The sequence below is a fragment of the Rhea americana genome, unplaced genomic scaffold, assembly GCF_003343005.1.
Source record: "Rhea americana isolate MKP2758 unplaced genomic scaffold, rheAme1 scaffold_4, whole genome shotgun sequence".
NCBI lineage: Eukaryota > Metazoa > Chordata > Aves > Rheiformes > Rheidae > Rhea > Rhea americana.
In genome coordinates, this window is record NW_028186534.1 from 9,830,328 (window position 1) to 9,847,647 (window position 17,320).

The 17,320-nt window shown below is 33.8% G+C and overlaps 1 protein-coding gene across 1 annotated transcript in view; it reads right to left on the reverse strand.

Moving 5' to 3' along the window:
• Positions 1-17,080, reverse strand: part of SYCP2 (synaptonemal complex protein 2) — a 31,192-nt gene extending 14,112 nt beyond the window's left edge. Inside the window, exons 1-23 of the mRNA XM_085313892.1 lie at positions 17,057-17,080; positions 16,279-16,419; positions 15,916-16,044; positions 15,435-15,539; positions 14,847-14,871; positions 13,811-13,896; positions 12,862-12,950; positions 11,803-11,837; positions 11,005-11,147; positions 10,872-10,924; positions 9,804-9,849; positions 9,470-9,565; positions 8,915-8,975; positions 8,587-8,735; positions 7,575-7,649; positions 6,893-7,048; positions 5,689-5,788; positions 4,220-4,338; positions 3,166-3,238; positions 3,028-3,085; positions 2,087-2,223; positions 1,625-1,734; positions 676-794 (exon numbers count right to left, since the gene is read on the reverse strand). Coding sequence (XP_085170018.1) covers positions 676-794; positions 1,625-1,734; positions 2,087-2,223; positions 3,028-3,085; positions 3,166-3,238; positions 4,220-4,338; positions 5,689-5,788; positions 6,893-7,048; positions 7,575-7,649; positions 8,587-8,735; positions 8,915-8,975; positions 9,470-9,565; positions 9,804-9,849; positions 10,872-10,924; positions 11,005-11,147; positions 11,803-11,837; positions 12,862-12,950; positions 13,811-13,896; positions 14,847-14,871; positions 15,435-15,539; positions 15,916-16,044; positions 16,279-16,419; positions 17,057-17,080 — 2,129 coding nt within the window. The remainder of the gene's footprint in view (positions 1-675; positions 795-1,624; positions 1,735-2,086; positions 2,224-3,027; positions 3,086-3,165; positions 3,239-4,219; positions 4,339-5,688; positions 5,789-6,892; positions 7,049-7,574; positions 7,650-8,586; positions 8,736-8,914; positions 8,976-9,469; positions 9,566-9,803; positions 9,850-10,871; positions 10,925-11,004; positions 11,148-11,802; positions 11,838-12,861; positions 12,951-13,810; positions 13,897-14,846; positions 14,872-15,434; positions 15,540-15,915; positions 16,045-16,278; positions 16,420-17,056) is intronic.
• Positions 17,081-17,320: the final 240 nt, after the last annotated feature.

Here is a 17,320-nt window from a genome sequence, read left to right on the forward strand (position 1 = left end):
ATGAGATCAAGCCCTTTCATTTTTGTTCTAGAGAAACTCCAGATCACACAGCTACACTGCCTGTCCTGCTTGCTTTCAAATCCCTATCCAAAGCCTTTAAAAAGCAAAGTAGTCAAACAGCCGCTCCATTCCTTTGCACCCATTTGTCAAACTGTAAAGGAGAATGAGTAGTAATTGTATGTATAGAGTATCTCAGAGAATCAGTCTGTAAGGTAAAACTGATTTCTTTAAGAATACATTAAAMTGTCCACCAGTCAACTGTTCAAGGAGGAGAGAACTAAGAACTTTAGATCATTAGAAAAATRACGACTGAACACAAGTTTGAACCTTGAACTAAAACAAAAGGACAGACACCCGCACTGGTGCACATACTGTAAAACACTCATCAGGCGTCCCAACTAAATTCTTCCCACGAAAATTACTATCCGTGAGTGGATGAGTGAAAGAACACTGAACAGAATTTCTGCCAGCCTCTGCAGTGATTTCAGTTATTGGGACTATTAGACCGACTGCTAATCTCCTATACTTTGGTACAACAGGTTTACCAGAAGCAAATAAGCAATTCTGATGAAAGCAGAATATGAAATACCAGTAGATAGGAAAGTAAGTCATGCACAAAGCCACATGCACAAACACAAAAAGAACAAGCACAAGAGTAAATAGTTCACATCATACCTATTGTAACCTGACGAGTCTCTTGATTTGCTTTTATCATCAACCTTTTGTTTATATCTGTCACTGATGTTACTAATTAGTAATTTTGTTGCTTCTTTCACTTCTTTAGACTTTGATTTCTGCAACAATATTTTGTAAGACTCTTAACTTTGAACCCACTCAATAGAAAGACAAAGCTGCAACAGGACTGCAGTTTCCCAACAATCACCTAATTTCACTGAATGGTCTTGTAGAAGTATTAAACCACATTTCTTTGAGAATCACTGCTCACTCTATAGGCAACGTAAGGGAAAAAAAATAAGCTTAACACCTGAAGGTGTTAATTAACAATTAGGAGGCAATCTTAAACAAGTTACAGCGAAAAAAGTAAACAGTTGTACTTGACATTATTTAATTCACTCTGTTAGTGGAAACTCAATATCAGATCAGTTTGAGTAAAATAAAATATATGTTCAGAATGCTGAAATACTGAAAATTTGGTAATGTCTTTAATTAAAAGTGAAAGAAATGAAAATAATACTTGGGCTGGAGCATCTGCCCTATGAGGAATTGCTGCTAGAGCTGGGCCTCTTCAGCCTGGGGAAGAGAAGACTGAGCGGGGATCTTATCATAAGTACCTGAAGGGAGGGTGTCAAGGGGACAGGGACAAACTCTTTTCAGTTGTCCCATGTGACAGGACAAGAGGCAATGGGCAGAAATTGAAGCACAGGCAGTTCCGCCTGAATGCGAGGGGGAATTTCTTCCCTGTGAGAGTGACAGAGCRCTGGAACAGATTACCCAGAGAGGCTGTGGAGTCTCCTTCTCTGGAGATCTTCAAGGCCCGCCTGGATGCAACCCTGTCTAMCAYGCTCTAGGTGACCCTGCCGAGCAGGGAGGTTGGACTAGACGATCTCCAGAGKTCCCTTCCAACCTTACTGATTCTAYGGTTCTGTGAAAGTAAAAAACTCACCATCTTTGACTGTTTATGATTTGCAGTCTCTTTTCTAAAGAAAGTATCTTCCTCTTTCGTATCCTTGTATTTTGTAAAATCAGAATTCAAAGATGTTTCAGACACTCTAGCTGAAAGAAATGTTTTAAATTATGTTTCAGCAGTAGTTGAAATATTATTCCCTTCTGTAGTTAACACCTTCTGTTCAAAATGATTAGTACTGTTTGACTGCCTACTCAGTATTTTGTAATATTCTGCCTCGTATCAGTTTCAGTTTTCTTCCTTTTTTTTGTTTTTGTTTTTTTTGTTTGTTTGTTTTGTTTTTCCAGAAAGGTACTTCCAAAAACAGAATAAAAAAGATTGTTTCACAGATCTTTTGCTAAGAATGGAAACCAATATAAGGAGAGAAAAGGACTGAGTTAAAAACATTTTAGAATGTTGAAATATTTTTAGCATTAAAAATTAACAAAATACGAACATAACCTGGATGGGATGTATGCCCTGATGACAGATTTAGCTTTTGCTTGTCACAGGTTGTTATATTAGTCTCAGGAACAGAGCATGTTCGTTTTTTCCATGTTTTTATTTCATCAAAAGATCCTTCCAAAAGACCAGGTAATCTAACAAAAATACCACCATCTTATTAACAATGAAATGCAGAAAGTGAGTCTTAATTATAATAAACTTGAATCACAAAATAAGAATGCTAATCAGTAAATACCAATGCATGTTATGTTGGCATCTAAGCCTGCTACCATTCTTCAGTTAACCAAGGCATTGTAAAACGGTAAACCTTAAAACAAACAAACAAACAATATGTATTTTTAAGTCAATATCTAAAAGGGAACAGCATCCAATGGCCACCGTTCAAGTTGACCTTAGCTGCATGCCTGTGATGTGTCTATAGGAGTTACAAATAGATTAAATTTGCACTACCATTTTTCGGTACGGTTCACATACACACAAACCCATGTGCCATTTGTATTTTATCTTCTGATGTCATCTGAAAGAATTCCTCTGCTTCTTACTACAAAACGGTTCTTGAACTTGATTTACCTCCTATGAGTTTGTTAACAAACACTGTTTTCATAGCAATCAAAGAATTATTAAATTGGTGAATATGTTTATAAGACCATAGAAGAGTCATGTTCATGAAGTAGTCTGTCTTATCAACTATATAAATATTGCTATTTTGGTGCCATATATTTCAAAATAAAAACAAAYGAGAAACCCCATATAATAAAGTGGCCTCACTTACACAGCCAACAGTTCTTAATACAGCTGTCAGGGAAGACAATTATATTCTGGAATTCTCTAAAACTATGCATCATAATTTCAACTCTGGCAATATTTAAACATACTGCTCTCAAAAATCGTATGTTTCTCATAACAGCAGTTACTTTGGATTCTTTTCCAATACTTACAAAGATTTGTTGCATCTCATTACTGGTTGAGAATCAGGAACAATATCTAGTTCTTCATCTAAATGAAATATTAATCATTATTACAAAAGAAATGGACAGAAGTTTTAAAAAAAAATCAACACTTGCAAAGTTACTTGCCTAAAGTTCCTTTTTGACTGGCCTCATGTTCTGTCTCATGTAGCATTTCTAAAACTTCTTCAGCACAGATTTGCTATAAACATAGTAGGACAATACAAATAAAACATACTAGCAGAGCACTATACACATTATAACTTCTTAAGTGTGTATTTTTCCTAATAACATACAAAAATCTATTTTCAGTTCACTGAAGTACTGATTTTGATACCTTTTCAGGCAGTTTTGTCGCATTTCTGATTTTGGACTTCCTGATATTCTGTTTTGTTTCACAAAATTCATTGTCTAGTGCACACTTCTGTCTATTCTAAAAAGGACAATAAATAACATTTACAATCCATAAAGGCAAAGAAATAAACTTTTTGTGCTAAATAATGCTTGAAATATTCTAAACTATACATTTTATGTACTACAGCCTTTTTTTAAAGCATGACAATACCAAAAGAAATGTTTCAGAATCCAGTAATCAGGGATTTGACCTGAATCTGTTCCCAAAAGACAGTTGAAAATAGAAATAAAATCAAAGTGTYAGTCTGAAGTCTTTGTTGACCCAGAACAGAATCAAAAATACATAAGTAAATAAATAAAAATCTATACTTAAGCTGCAGTTATTCAATAACACCTATGTAGCTTCAGTTCAGTGAACACACTGTAGCTCGCTGTATTATAAGTTCTTTAAAAGTATGTCAACATTGCGTAATGAATTTGATATTCCATGTACACACCATCATGAAATTGTACAGGGAGGAAGAACCATCGTTGTCAGTAGAAGCAAGTTAACCCTGGGGTCAATACTGATGACTGAATGTAAATTCTGGCTAATTTTATAAGAATCTATCTGACTACAAAAAATTAAATCTGAAATCCAGAGGACAAGAAAACCTTATGCAATAAAGTAATACATGCATGACAATATTTTTTTTAAAAAAAGTGAGTTACAGATCGCAAAATCTAGCTCCCCAAAATACAAATTATGAAGAATTTAAGTTGTTTTTCCCCCATTTTCTGCAGTAATATTATTCTGAGTAAAAGACTTAGCTACAGATGATGTGCATACTCCAGTAGCTTCTTGATGTAAATTCTTCTTTCTGGTCTCATTTATTACACTAATGTTAGCCCTTTCAGCAGAACTTATCATTGGCAATGGTAATTTAAATCGTCCTTTACAGGGAGTGGCTGAAAGCAAACCAGAGACATGTTAGAATTGTTCCTTTACAATAATTGTGATGCTTGTGACATCAATATGTGATGACCGCATCTGTGTGGATGGCATAACCACATTATTCCATAAATTCAAAAAAATGTGGCTAGTGGTGGTACCAACCCATTATGCATCTGTAACAATTCCATCAATTTCAATAAAGCTACATCGAGGTTAACGAGCCAGTAACAGATTATAGATGTCCAGAGGCCAGCAATGCTTTGTTACAGCCTGCCACTGATAGAGAAGTCATGTATTTAAAGATTTAGCTATATTTCTGTTGGGGTAGACCTTCTGGCAAGTTCCAAATAAAAGCCAAAGAAGTTCTCCGTCTTATTCCATCCTCATTTGAAAATGCTCTAATTTCTATGCTCTAATACTCTTAATTTATACACGCTACATGAATATACAAGACTAAGGATACTGATACATTTGAGACTGTGCAAGAAATTTGTAAGTCGCACTGTTCAATCATCAACTGCATCACCAGCCTAAAATGACTTCTTTCCTACGAACTCCTTCATTGTATCAATTGTTAAAAATCTGTCAGTTTAGGACCATTTGTAGGAAAGTAATGACTCCCTCTTATGGTAAAGAAAAGGCTCTTCTCCTTATCCCTTCTTCTATGAAAAGGGCTCTTCAAGTCAACATCAGCAGCACCGGACCCGTTGCTCAAACCTGCAGTGGATACTGCCTTGCCTGCCAGCCATATAATCAACTGGCCTTTGAAGAACCACAGTTTTTACGAAATTGGCACAATGAGTTACTCATGTTTGTGAAGAGTCTTGTCAAGCAGATGAGAGTAAAATGCAATGGATAGATGTATACATGGGAGAAAACAGATTTCCCCATGTAACTCCTGTAAAAGCAATCATTACTGAGAATTCTTTAAACTAGGAACATTTGGCTGTCATGAGGAGAGAGATGAAAGCCACTTGTCTTCTAACCAGCTGCTTCCATCTCATGAACTAATTTCTCAAACTTGGTCTGGTACTAGCAGTTGACTCTCTGACAGGCAGCAGAGCAGACAACAGGTGACTTTCAGCTGGTTGGGATGCATTTGCAGCTGCTATTCTTCATCTTATTATGGAAAGGTAGTAAGCAGACTAGTTTAAAAATTTCTGTTAAAGCATCTGCTGGGGAGATTTTGATTCTTTTCTTCATTTCCATACCTGCAATGGATCACAGTTCATGCTTATGTTACGTTCATCTTTATTAGCCATTTGCATGCAGGTCACCTAACAGTACATATTATCCCATATAGAAACTATATTTCAAAAACTATTTATAGCATACTTTTACCCTAAAAGTACTTGCCAACTTACATGTAGTACAAGATACCAGTGGATTCCTTGTAGGAAATCTTGTAGTTCCAGAAATAATCACTGATGCTTCAGACACTTTCCTTTTACAAGATGTGATTATCTTGAAACACAAAACAAACACACATAACATAACATGCAGCCATAAAGATGACAAAACAAGATTTCAGAAAATCTATTTCCAGGAGTCTTTTGACACTTTGTTATTGGGATGTCAATTGCTATTGCTGCACACATCAGTTTAACAGGTGGGCTTTCTGCACTTTTCTGTTTAGAGAAAGTTCACCATGACACATGAATTATTTAAAAATTAAAAACTAAACATTTTTAACTATGATCAATGATTATTCTTTTTTAAGTTAATTCAGTAAGGGACAAATCTTGTCCCTGATTAATAATCGAAGTAACTAGGATGATTTCCAAGAGTCTTCACAAAGTTATCTCGTAAACTACAAACCAGCAGAACATCAGGGCCRGGTTTACTAGAGGCTGCTGACAGCAAGGGATGCACTGCATGCCTGTTGCATGACAGTGAAGATAAAGCAATGCTACACACTCATCTTCTCCCCTGTCTCTAGCATATGTGTAGCTAGTCCTAGTATAACTGTGCTACATTTATAACTTCAGAGCTTTAGAACTATGTCACAAAAGAAACAGCAGGCTTCATGAATTTTTCTACTTCCACAATTTAGATTAGAAAATCACCTAAACACAGAAGCTGTCCCATGAAACTGTGCCGAATAATCAGTATACAGAATTCATCTTGACAACCTCATCAGAGCTTTTTTTCTAAACATCAGTTTCAGTGAACACCATGCCTATAGGACTTGCCTCTAATTACAGCTATCACTATACCTGACCATTAACAAGTCTCTAAAGGCTATCCTGGACTTATGCATATCATAAAGAGATATAAGCATATCTTGAAATATTCTGAAGAGAATTTTCAGAGCAGAATGGTTTATTTAATAAAATTAACAATTGCTTTTTATCATGCTTATTTCAAAACTGTAACATTAAATATATAGAGAAACCTTTTTTGAAGAGATTTATATAGCTTTGTGTCAAGAAATAAAATCAAAACCTGCATAACTATATTCCAATGGTAAAATAACAAACAATTTTTTATATCATAAAATACAATAGATATTTCAATTTAGTTGTATTTTTGAGGTAATCGTTTCTGTTTTGATAATCCTACTCTTACCTTGGAGGAAGCATCTTTGCAAATGTCTTCTGTGGCTTTTTTATTCAGAGACCTTAGGGTTCCAGGAAGYTGCTGGTTTTTAGACTCACTGAATTTCTCTTCCACTTCAGCTTTTTCTTCTAAACATGATGACAACTGACTTTCTGGTACCAGAACCTATATAGTATTTTGGAGGAAAAACAAAAGTACTAAATATTTCTTTCTTTCTTTTTCTCTCTACATATATGCACAGACATAAAATGTATGTTATAGACCTATACATATATATAGTGTATATGTGTACATACATATTAATACATATATATTTATATATAAAAACTTCTTTACCCTATCACTTTCTGCACTCTAGATTTGGATAGGAACTTCACTGCTTTTCTACATATGTATTTTTTTTGAAAAGAATCCAGCTGTTACTTTGGCTAACAAGAACAGGCTATGAGATTATATTTGATTCACACAAAGAACCTCCCTTGTGTAGATTTCTCTGAAGGACTACGATTTGCATATTTTTTTCTGATTTTCTCCCCAGAGATGCAAATTTGACACATGCATACTTATCACAAATTAGTTAACAGTAATTATCAGTATCTTAAAAGATGATGATTGATCTTAAATTAGCTATTAACCAGAATAAACATAAAAATAATGCGAATAAAAAAAAAATCCCAGCATACTATAATACCTGTGAACCACTTTCATCAAAAACAACATGTACAGTTGTTTTGGCAACTGACGTAGACTGCTTCTTATTAAATCCCTATAAAATGAAAAATCATCAGTGTAGAATATAAATTTTGCTCAATTTTTAAAAAAACAATCACAAAGGAAATTTTTAAGTCATAGAACGTAAATGTCTGAAACTAGATTAAAGGGGAAAATAAATTCTGCAAGTTGTCAGCAGCTACATTCCTCACGAGCTCCTCAGTCAGGAAGAACTGAAGGCAGACTGGATGCCACAGGCAGTAAGGAGAAAGCTATGGCTGGCTAAAAATTTTTGGGCAAATGTTTTTCATTTTAAAATTCCAGCCCACTACAATTATCCATTTAGTCTTACGTGGCAATTCTGAAGAAGAAAGACCGAAACCAGCGCGTGATATTCCAGAAGGTTAGGGCATTGAGCTGCAATGTGGAAGATCCAGTTTCAAGTCTTTGATTTGAATGAGTCTTTCCCAATGGTTCTTATCAGAGCTTCTTCAGCTTCCCATAAATAACATTAACTGGGCAAAAGGAGGAGTCTAATACTACAGTGGTTAGCATGTGAGACTAAACCTTGGCTCAACTCCCTGACCTGAATCAGGGAGCTGGAGAATGAGAAGATGTGACAGAAGCTACAACTATGTTGAAATCAATCCAAAATTCTTAAGTTCATGAGACTGGTAAGCATGTTAGACAYTCAGCTTGCAGCGAGTCAGTTCGGAAACAGTTCTGCATTTGTAAACATTCACTTCCCATGCAAAACTTAATCTACCATGTCGCGTTTAAGCCCGTAAAGGGTTTCTTTTCATTTAAAATGAATTCCAGAAGGGTAAATGCTGTTCTGTAGGGGCCACAGTAGTCAGGAACTGTATATAAACATACATCAAAAAACCCCCACATTTATAACATTTATATGGCAAGAGACACTCATTTTCAGTGAATAGAAAGAAAAAAAGCTATTAGAAAAGGTTTTTAAACTCTACTTTATGTTTATTTACCTTACATTTGTGTACTCCATAAATCTTTCTGGTCACATCTTTAATTTCCAAGATAGAATCAAAATATATAAAAAAAACATCTCCTCCTTGATCACCCACACTCACTGGGTTTTTTAGACTTATCGTTAATAATTTCTTTGAATCTTTCTCTGAAAGCAAGCAACATTTAAAAAGTACTTTCATTAGAATTTATTAWGCTTACACGTGTAATGTTTTAGATGGTAATTTTGCTTTTCTAAGAATTGAGTCAGCACTTAAGGACTTCAACAATCAGAAAATCTAAGTTAGCGTGTAACAAACAATGAAATACATTCATGAGTGTCTGTACCTTCAAGGCTGTACTCTTCTACCTCTTCTTCTGGTATAATGACTGTTTCCCATTGATGATCCTTATATAAAAAAAATACATATTTTTGAGATAAAAATTCGTACTATATTACAATTAAATCAAGTGCGTGATCACAAAGCTATTCAATGAGGCCAAATTTTCAACTTTTTAAAGCCTCTGTTAGAAGAGGTGACAACGAATATATGTGACATTTATAACATAGAATAACATTATAGAACAGTTCTGGCAGAAATATTCATCTAAACAACTAAATCTYATTTATGAGAACTACTACTGCAACTTCATAAATGCCTTCTTTTTCACGTGTGCAATTATACGTTAAAATGTTCATTAAAATAGTATTAGAAATCCATTATTTTGAAATTGTTTGATCTAAACACGTATAAAACCCCCTAACACAGATCTAACGTAACAGCAACATCAATATAGTTGCAAATAAAAAATCCACATTTAATGTGGGAAAACAAATTTGATATATTAAAAAAAAAATCTACTGCCTCGAGGAATCAAGTATGATGGACAAAGTTAGCTTACAGCATCATCTGCTGCCACATAGAAAGATATACTTCTACTACCAATGTTAAAATCAATCCAAAATTCTTCAAGATTTTCATCCAATGGTATCCGTAGCTAAAACACAAAAAGGTAACACATAAGAGTAAGATGTGAGAATAAAAATTTATGCCACTTAACATGCAGTTAAGTTTTTGTGCTATGGTCTAAGCAAATTTTAAATACATAGACTTCTGTATACACTTGAAAATAATCCTTGTCTCATTTATTCCTTTATTTTCCTTAGCTAGAAGACAAGTGTAGTTGAGCTGCACAAATAAAAATTGCTGGACRTATGTTTAGTTCTGTAGCTTACCTCATATTTATCAAGACTTGCTGATAAACATGGATATGTAAAAACCCTGTAAGGAAAGGTTATTTTGTTAAATATTGTAAAATGCTGTAAATAAATTTTGTGTACCTGAACAGAGCACCTGGAYTGTGCTTTCAATACAAGACTTGTATACTTTAGAGACTAGGAGGTGAGGGTAATCAAAAGAACTATCATTTTATTGTATTGTTTCCCCCCAAAGACATGACATGAATACATCTTTACAACTAAAGCAGAAGCACAAGTCTCAGATCTCACTACTATGTTCATAGGACTAGTTTATCTCCTGGTATTTTAAAAGTAGTGTTATAGCAGGTATCCAAACTGAATACATGCTTGTTATGAATAGGTATCAGACAACCTCTTTGCTGTCATGACATAATGATGTAGGTAACATGCAGAATACACAATCATATAGTCAAAAAAAGCTTGTTACTTCCTCTTCCTTTTAAGGTCCCTCTTCTCTAGTAGATATTCTCACTAATACTCTAACTGATCATTAGCTCAACATAACTATCCTATGTCAATGAATAATGGAATATATACCAACAGATTGCTAGCTATTTTTAGATGACATGCCTATTGGAATTAATGAACATCCAGAATTTTGCAGTAGAGCTAAGCAGATTGCAAAGAACTATCCTTGTTTATAAACATTTATTAGAGAAACTGTAGCCTAGGCTTTGTATTGATTAAGAATCTTGTCAAATAGATGTTTTTGGTTTAATGACAAATTCTTTTATACTATTACACCAGCTAATAATATGTAATGTCAAATTTTCCCCCAAATATGGGAGTTACATACTTACCACCCAGATAGTTAAGACAATACCACTGGCTATGTGCCAAGAGAGAGTATTACTCAATTTATTTTCTCAATTCAGTATTTTAAGCATACCTTGATTTTACACTACAGCAAAATTAGTTTTATCTATTTATACCACTATAACTCATAGTTTATAGAAAACAGGTATTTTGATAACAAGGTTATCCCTGATTAACAGCCATCAAGCACAGCACGAAAACATACTGGCTTTCAAATTTCTACTTTACCTTCTGTTGTCTCCAAGCATGCCATTCACCTGGTTAAGAAATTTTCTGCAGTCCTATTAAAACATAGAGAAATTTCTTGAAGAAATGTAACACTGAAGTTTAGCTCCTTGGAAACAGATTGCACATGACTTACTGTTTCAAACTCAGAATCTTTAATTCCTTTAAATGCATTGGACACAAACTCCATGGAAAACCACTGGCATGCCAGTTCTCCTCTTTGTTTTTCTGATGTCATTCTGCACAACGCTTCTGTAATGGCTACTTGCAGGTCATAGTCTGCAGGTTATAATACATTTTACAGAAACAGGAGCCTTAGAGATGGCTACAGCGTAAAACAYTTTACAGAAACAGTACTTTCAGAGATGCTACTGATTTGGAAAAAAGTTGTATAGAAGAAAGCAGTATTAGCAGCACCGGATTTTTCATATTACATATCATATATCAGATATGTAACCCATACTAGATAAATAAAGAATTAAAGGAATAAAGATGACTAAACAATTTATTTTTCAGAAATAAATTTCAACCTAGCTATGAAGGAACGTTAGAGTAACACTACATATATAACAGTTAAGAAGTTTCCAGCTTTCCAATCCCTGAATTTGGAARTTGTTGGTTACCACAGTGACTCCTTACAGAAATTACAGTATCACTAAATTAGTCAGCAGTGTGCTGACCTCAAAGACTGACTTCCTTCTGATCTTCTGTTTTAAAACCTCTATGTTTGAGAAGAAAAGGAGGAAAAGCTCAAAGCTAGCCATACTCTACAGACATCTGAAGCATTCCAGATAGCAGATTATTTCCATGTAATATTTGCATTTTTCAAAGGACTATAATTACAACACTCTCCAACCTGAAGTGTCTTTTCAGGCTTTTTAATGAACGAGAAAAGCAGCTCACTACTAAATTGTTTGTTAAATCCCATGCTTACCTCCAGCATCTAAAATTCTTCTCCCCATATCACTCCTGCAAATAAACAACATGCTCAATCAATATACAACAGCAATACAAAGCACAGAGGAGTTCCAAGTACAACCTAAGAACAAGGAGGAAACCCTGATTCCAGTAAAATAACAAACTTTAAAGAGGGTAAGTTTTTTTACCTGCTACGCAGCAGCAGTATTTCTGGTTCAGGACATAAGCATTTGAAAAAGTACAACAGTAATCATCCCAAGAAATACATAGATGGTTTTGGGGATGCAGTTTAAAATAACCCTGTCTCCTTTCTCTTCACAAACAGCATAGTCTGTTAATGTATACAATAAGTATTAAAAAGAAAAGGGAGATCTTCATTCCTATTCCTTCCCTTTCACTCACATTAAGTGTTAGGACCCCAGTAAATCACCAGTTTCGTGTCCATTAGAATGACCTCTTGGAATTAAGAAAAACTCCTGGAATTAAGAAAAACTCAACAAATCACAAGTTAAAAGGAAACCTTTACGTGACAGGAAGAGGAATGCATATCCCAAGTTCATGCAAAGCCTCCTGGAGTCAACTGACCCAAAAGTAATTGTAATAACTTAGTTCATTGAGATGGCCTCCTGGTACCAGTGTTCTGCCTGGCTCCTTTTTGCCCACATTTCATATATCTGAAAGCACCTCTGGGGAAGTAAATCATCTGATATATACAAATATAAACAAATGCTATCAAAACTTTTCCAAAAAATTCTGTAAACAGCCTGTCCTTCCAGTAGGTGATTCACTGTGCCTTACCAGAAGTTCTTAATAAGTGTTCAATAGTTTTAAGACAACTCATATCAGGTGAAGCCTAACTCAGATTGAGAAAGAGACAATTCAGGTCTGTAAGTGAGAATAACCTCTTTATAAGAACAACTGCCGCAAGGCAACACCACCGGCTACACAGCTACAAATGTAAAAATGTGTTAAGCAGCAACCTACCTGCAATCATTATAAATAGCCTCAGTCAAAACTGTCTTCCCAGCAACATAAACAACATAATCATACAAAAATTATACTGAAAATTATTTACATGACAAGCAATATTTCCTTTGCAGAAAATATCTTTTTCCTTGCATCTCGAGGCATGTTGTCAAGCATTAAATTAAGTTTTCTTACTACCTAAGAAAAAAATGAAAAAAGAGAGTAGATTAAATATAATGTAAATTGTTACAGTTTAAGTTCTTCTCTAACTAGATATTGGGTCCATGTGGCACATTTGATGAATATCAAGAAAGTAACATGTTTAAATAATTGCAAGGCAAGAAAAGATAGCAAGAGGTAGACTGATCTTAAATTGCGACTACCTTAATAAACTACCTCAACTAATGTCAGTAAATTAATGTAAATATAAGTTATTAACAGGTTGTATTTCTTACTTGCAGATACAAACATGGAAACAAACTTTCAGTGCCAGAGTTTTATCTATGGTTGATTGCTGGACTAAAATGTACCTTAAATTTCCATCAAAATGCCTCTGCTTTGAACATGTAGCCCTTATTGAAGACTTTTTTTGTAATTTTACCTTCCTTAAAGGGGAACAAAGACCTGGAAATGTGATGTTACTAAAGTAAATAGAATAAATTCACAGTATGCTAGAGGTGTAGGAATTTTTAAGGAATTTATACAAGTCTTAAAGCTATTCATAGCAATTGTAACAGAGCATATAGATAAATAAAAGCATTGGAGATTATCTCCCCAGAATCTGTTCYATCAGTGTTACGTTATTTACTGTCCAAAATGAAAATTCAGGTCAGTGAGCTAAAAGTAGTTACAAACAGTAGTTACAAACATACAAAGGACAACAAAAACACTCCCAGAGAAACATTTAGTAATGTTTCTCTAAATACTAAAGCACTAGAATATTCTTCTTTCTGTAGCAACAGTACAATTAAAATATTAACCAGCTTTATAAAAACCCATTAGAACACCAAAAACTGCTAGAATCAAAACACTACTGCTTAGAAAAAGGAATTATTTACCTCCTGCTGAACGTAAATATTAATTCTTACATCAGCAATGAGGGTACATGCTCTCAGTACAAAGTTTTCTAGTATTTGCATTTTACCTAGTGAATAGTGAGGAAAAAAAAAAAAGTTATCAGAAGTGCATGAAGGGTAATTCCTCAGCAGTGCTTGCAAACACAAATTCATCTTCATTTAGAAATAAAAGAGTATGTTTTCCTTTCCATATGCAATTACTGATATTTAAAAAACAAACATTTTGAACTTCATGGCTCATCTGTAAACAGAATGGTTACTGCAAATCATATTCTGAAAGCACAAGTCCCCTGTGCATGAGATCACCTTTAAAAGACACTCAAATCAATTCTGCAACTAAGCTCTCTGAAATATAATTCAGATCCTGGAATTGTACCTTGCCAAGGACAAGGAAATAAAACTTTCATTTTGATTATGATAGCATAAAGGTCTGCAGTGACTTTCTACCACCAGTGCTATACTGAAGAATAACAAGATTGAGATCTTACAATAACAAGGTCAAAAAAGATYAAGGACTACTGTGCTATGGCTAGCTACTGCAGTAGGTTAGAAACACTGTACTTTTAAAGAAAAAAACAATTTARTCGCTGTCACTGAGGAGACTAGACTCTTTTATACTGATATAAGCAAATTATTTTTAAAGAAAATCTATCAGTACAGAACTCGAACAATCAAAGGTACACTTGATAATCAAGCTTGTTTCATATGAATCCGAACTAGCATAGTCCTTGGGCTTGCGCATAGATTAAGCCTTCTTAAGAATAAGCCTTTTTCTATCATCACCTATTAGCTGAAGCACACAGATCTGGTATATCTRCATTAAATCAAGAAACTTTGTACCACCCTCCATCATATACGTAGAACTGTTCTCAAAACTAGCTTGCTTTTAGACGGCTCCATGAGCATTCTTGCACCACTTGGGCATTCCCACAACAAATCTGGTAGCTTTAGAACACTTCAAGTTGTTCTAAAGAGACATTTTTAATACCATATCTAGTGTAAACATTTTTAAACTCACCTTCAGGACTGGTATCACATATAATCTACGATAAAAAAAAACAACATAAAAATCAGGTAACGCACATCTAAAACAAATAATCTAAATGCATTTAATATTCTAGTTTTGTCATCCCTTAATGAGGGCTGTAAGAATCCTCTTCTAATACCAAGGCTAGTTGCCTGAAACTGTATTTCAGTTAAACTTGCGGGAATATTTTCCTCCAATAATAAAAACATTTATGCATAGACTTTTGTTTAGAAACATAAGAAGTCTCACGGACCTTATAAATTTTAGACAAAAACTTGCAGAATTAGGATACAGCATACCAACAACTATGCAACAAAAATTAGACTGAAAWTTTTTTTAAATTAAACAGTTATTATTATTCATATTCATACACATCAGATGAGTATGAATACGAATAATAATGACTATGAATACAGGCAAACTATCCAAAAAGACTTGCAACATATTTCAGAACTCAGTGCAACATTAACTATAGAAAGAAATTAAATTGAAATACGTTTGAAAGTCTTTTTGTTGCTCAACTACTAATAATTTTCACAAACATACGCTTAATGTATTTTATTATCAACATATTTTTACCAGTAACACGTCGAAGAAATCTTCAGCTAAACTTGTAAGCACTTCATTTTTCTCATTTCCTCTAAGAATCAGAACTGTTTTTACCTTTTCAAACCAATTCACCATGTAAAAGGAAAAAATAAAAGCAAATCAGTGTCTTAATACCATGAAAAAAGAACARTGGTTTGTAATATACTTAAGCAAACTTATGCAAAGTGTATAAAGATTAGAAAACTATGGTTATCAGTCTCCTGAGTGTACTTTAGTCCCAGACAGAAATTTCACACATTGACTAAGCAAATGTAGGTGATCTTAACCTGAGTCACTTGCACAGCTGACTTCTGAAAACAAAAACTGTTTTTAACAAGATTGGAAGAAAATCTTAACTTAGAAATAACTGAAGGCTAAACTGCATACTAAGCTATTCAGCACTGAAGTATTATTTAGGTTTGCTTCATTATTTTTTATTTTTAAGTTACATATGCTTTATGGTTATACTTATCCTTTCAACAAGACCGTATTTCATCATCGCTGGGAGCCCATCTTCGCCTGCTATGCTGATTTTTTTCCCACATTTCTGAAAAGAACTTAGTAAAGTTGAAATATTTTTGACTTCTTGTTTGTCAAGTTCCTAAAACAGAAGTTATATTATAAGCTTTAATGTATGATTCTAGAAGAATCTTTACTTAATCAACTAAATGCCTTTTTGTTCTCAAAAGTCACCTTAATTACTCCTTGAAATAGAAGTTTCATTCTTAAATTTTATGTACGTTTTTCAATTAACTGCTGGTATAAACCAAGCCACCTGAAACATTTTTGACTATTACAATAACAGCATAAACCTCTGATGTAATGACTACATTACCCGACACAGAAGCTTGTCTAATTTGTTGACAAATTGTTTGCTGCATTTATGAGAGAGATTTTCACAGTCCTTTGTTTGCAGAAAATGTTCTAATAATTGGAAATCTTTTTTCCTTGTAGCTTCATCAATTAGCTTTTCCAACTGTCAGAGTAAAAAAAAAAAAAATTTGATGTAAGCTTTTATGTATTATCTGCTGGACTCTAAGTGAACATAGCAAATTACAAAACCATTAAATGTAAAAACTGAAGTACAGAACACCGTATTTAATGTATTAATCATAACAAAAACTCAGTGAAGAAGTATTTGTATTTGCTAGCTTTCCCAAACTGGACAGTTATTTTCTCCTCATATTACAAATAGGTACTTGTTCATTGTATTAACATCCCTTCCTTAGTACATTTAATATTTTGCATTTCTAAGTTATCTGTGACTTTAAAGATACTAAMATATTTAATAATGACTCCTGTCTTTCTCATATATTTTGCTACTCTATTCTTTTTAGAGCAGTTATAAACTGATTTTAAAATTTTTGATCCTAGGTACCATCCCAATTAATTCATGAATATCAATTGCATATCTTTATTTTTATCAATAATAACTTCCAAATCCTCTTGCTCTTTATCCAGCTTATCACCGATACAGTCAATGAAAAAAATCTTCTTATCACATTCTTTTTCATACTGCAATTTTCCCTTCTACTTAAATACTAGAAGAGGTTCTTTAAGTTAGTAGTAATTAAAATAACCAATACTCATTTTCTTACTTTAAAAGTACATACCTTCACCTCATTCCTTGCTGCCATTTTGGCATTTCATCTATTCAGCTGCATAACAAAGGAATAATCATCACTTGACTAAAAATCAATTCATTAACATAGACTTCCAGACAAATTTCGAATCAGTTTCACAAACATGGTGTCAAAAATTAACCAGGCAAAATATATTACAAATTCCAGAATTTTTCAGGAGTGGGAATTAACCTACTATGGCATATAAAGGAACATCCTTAAATGCAATTGGTTAAAATAAGAAAAGACAAAGTG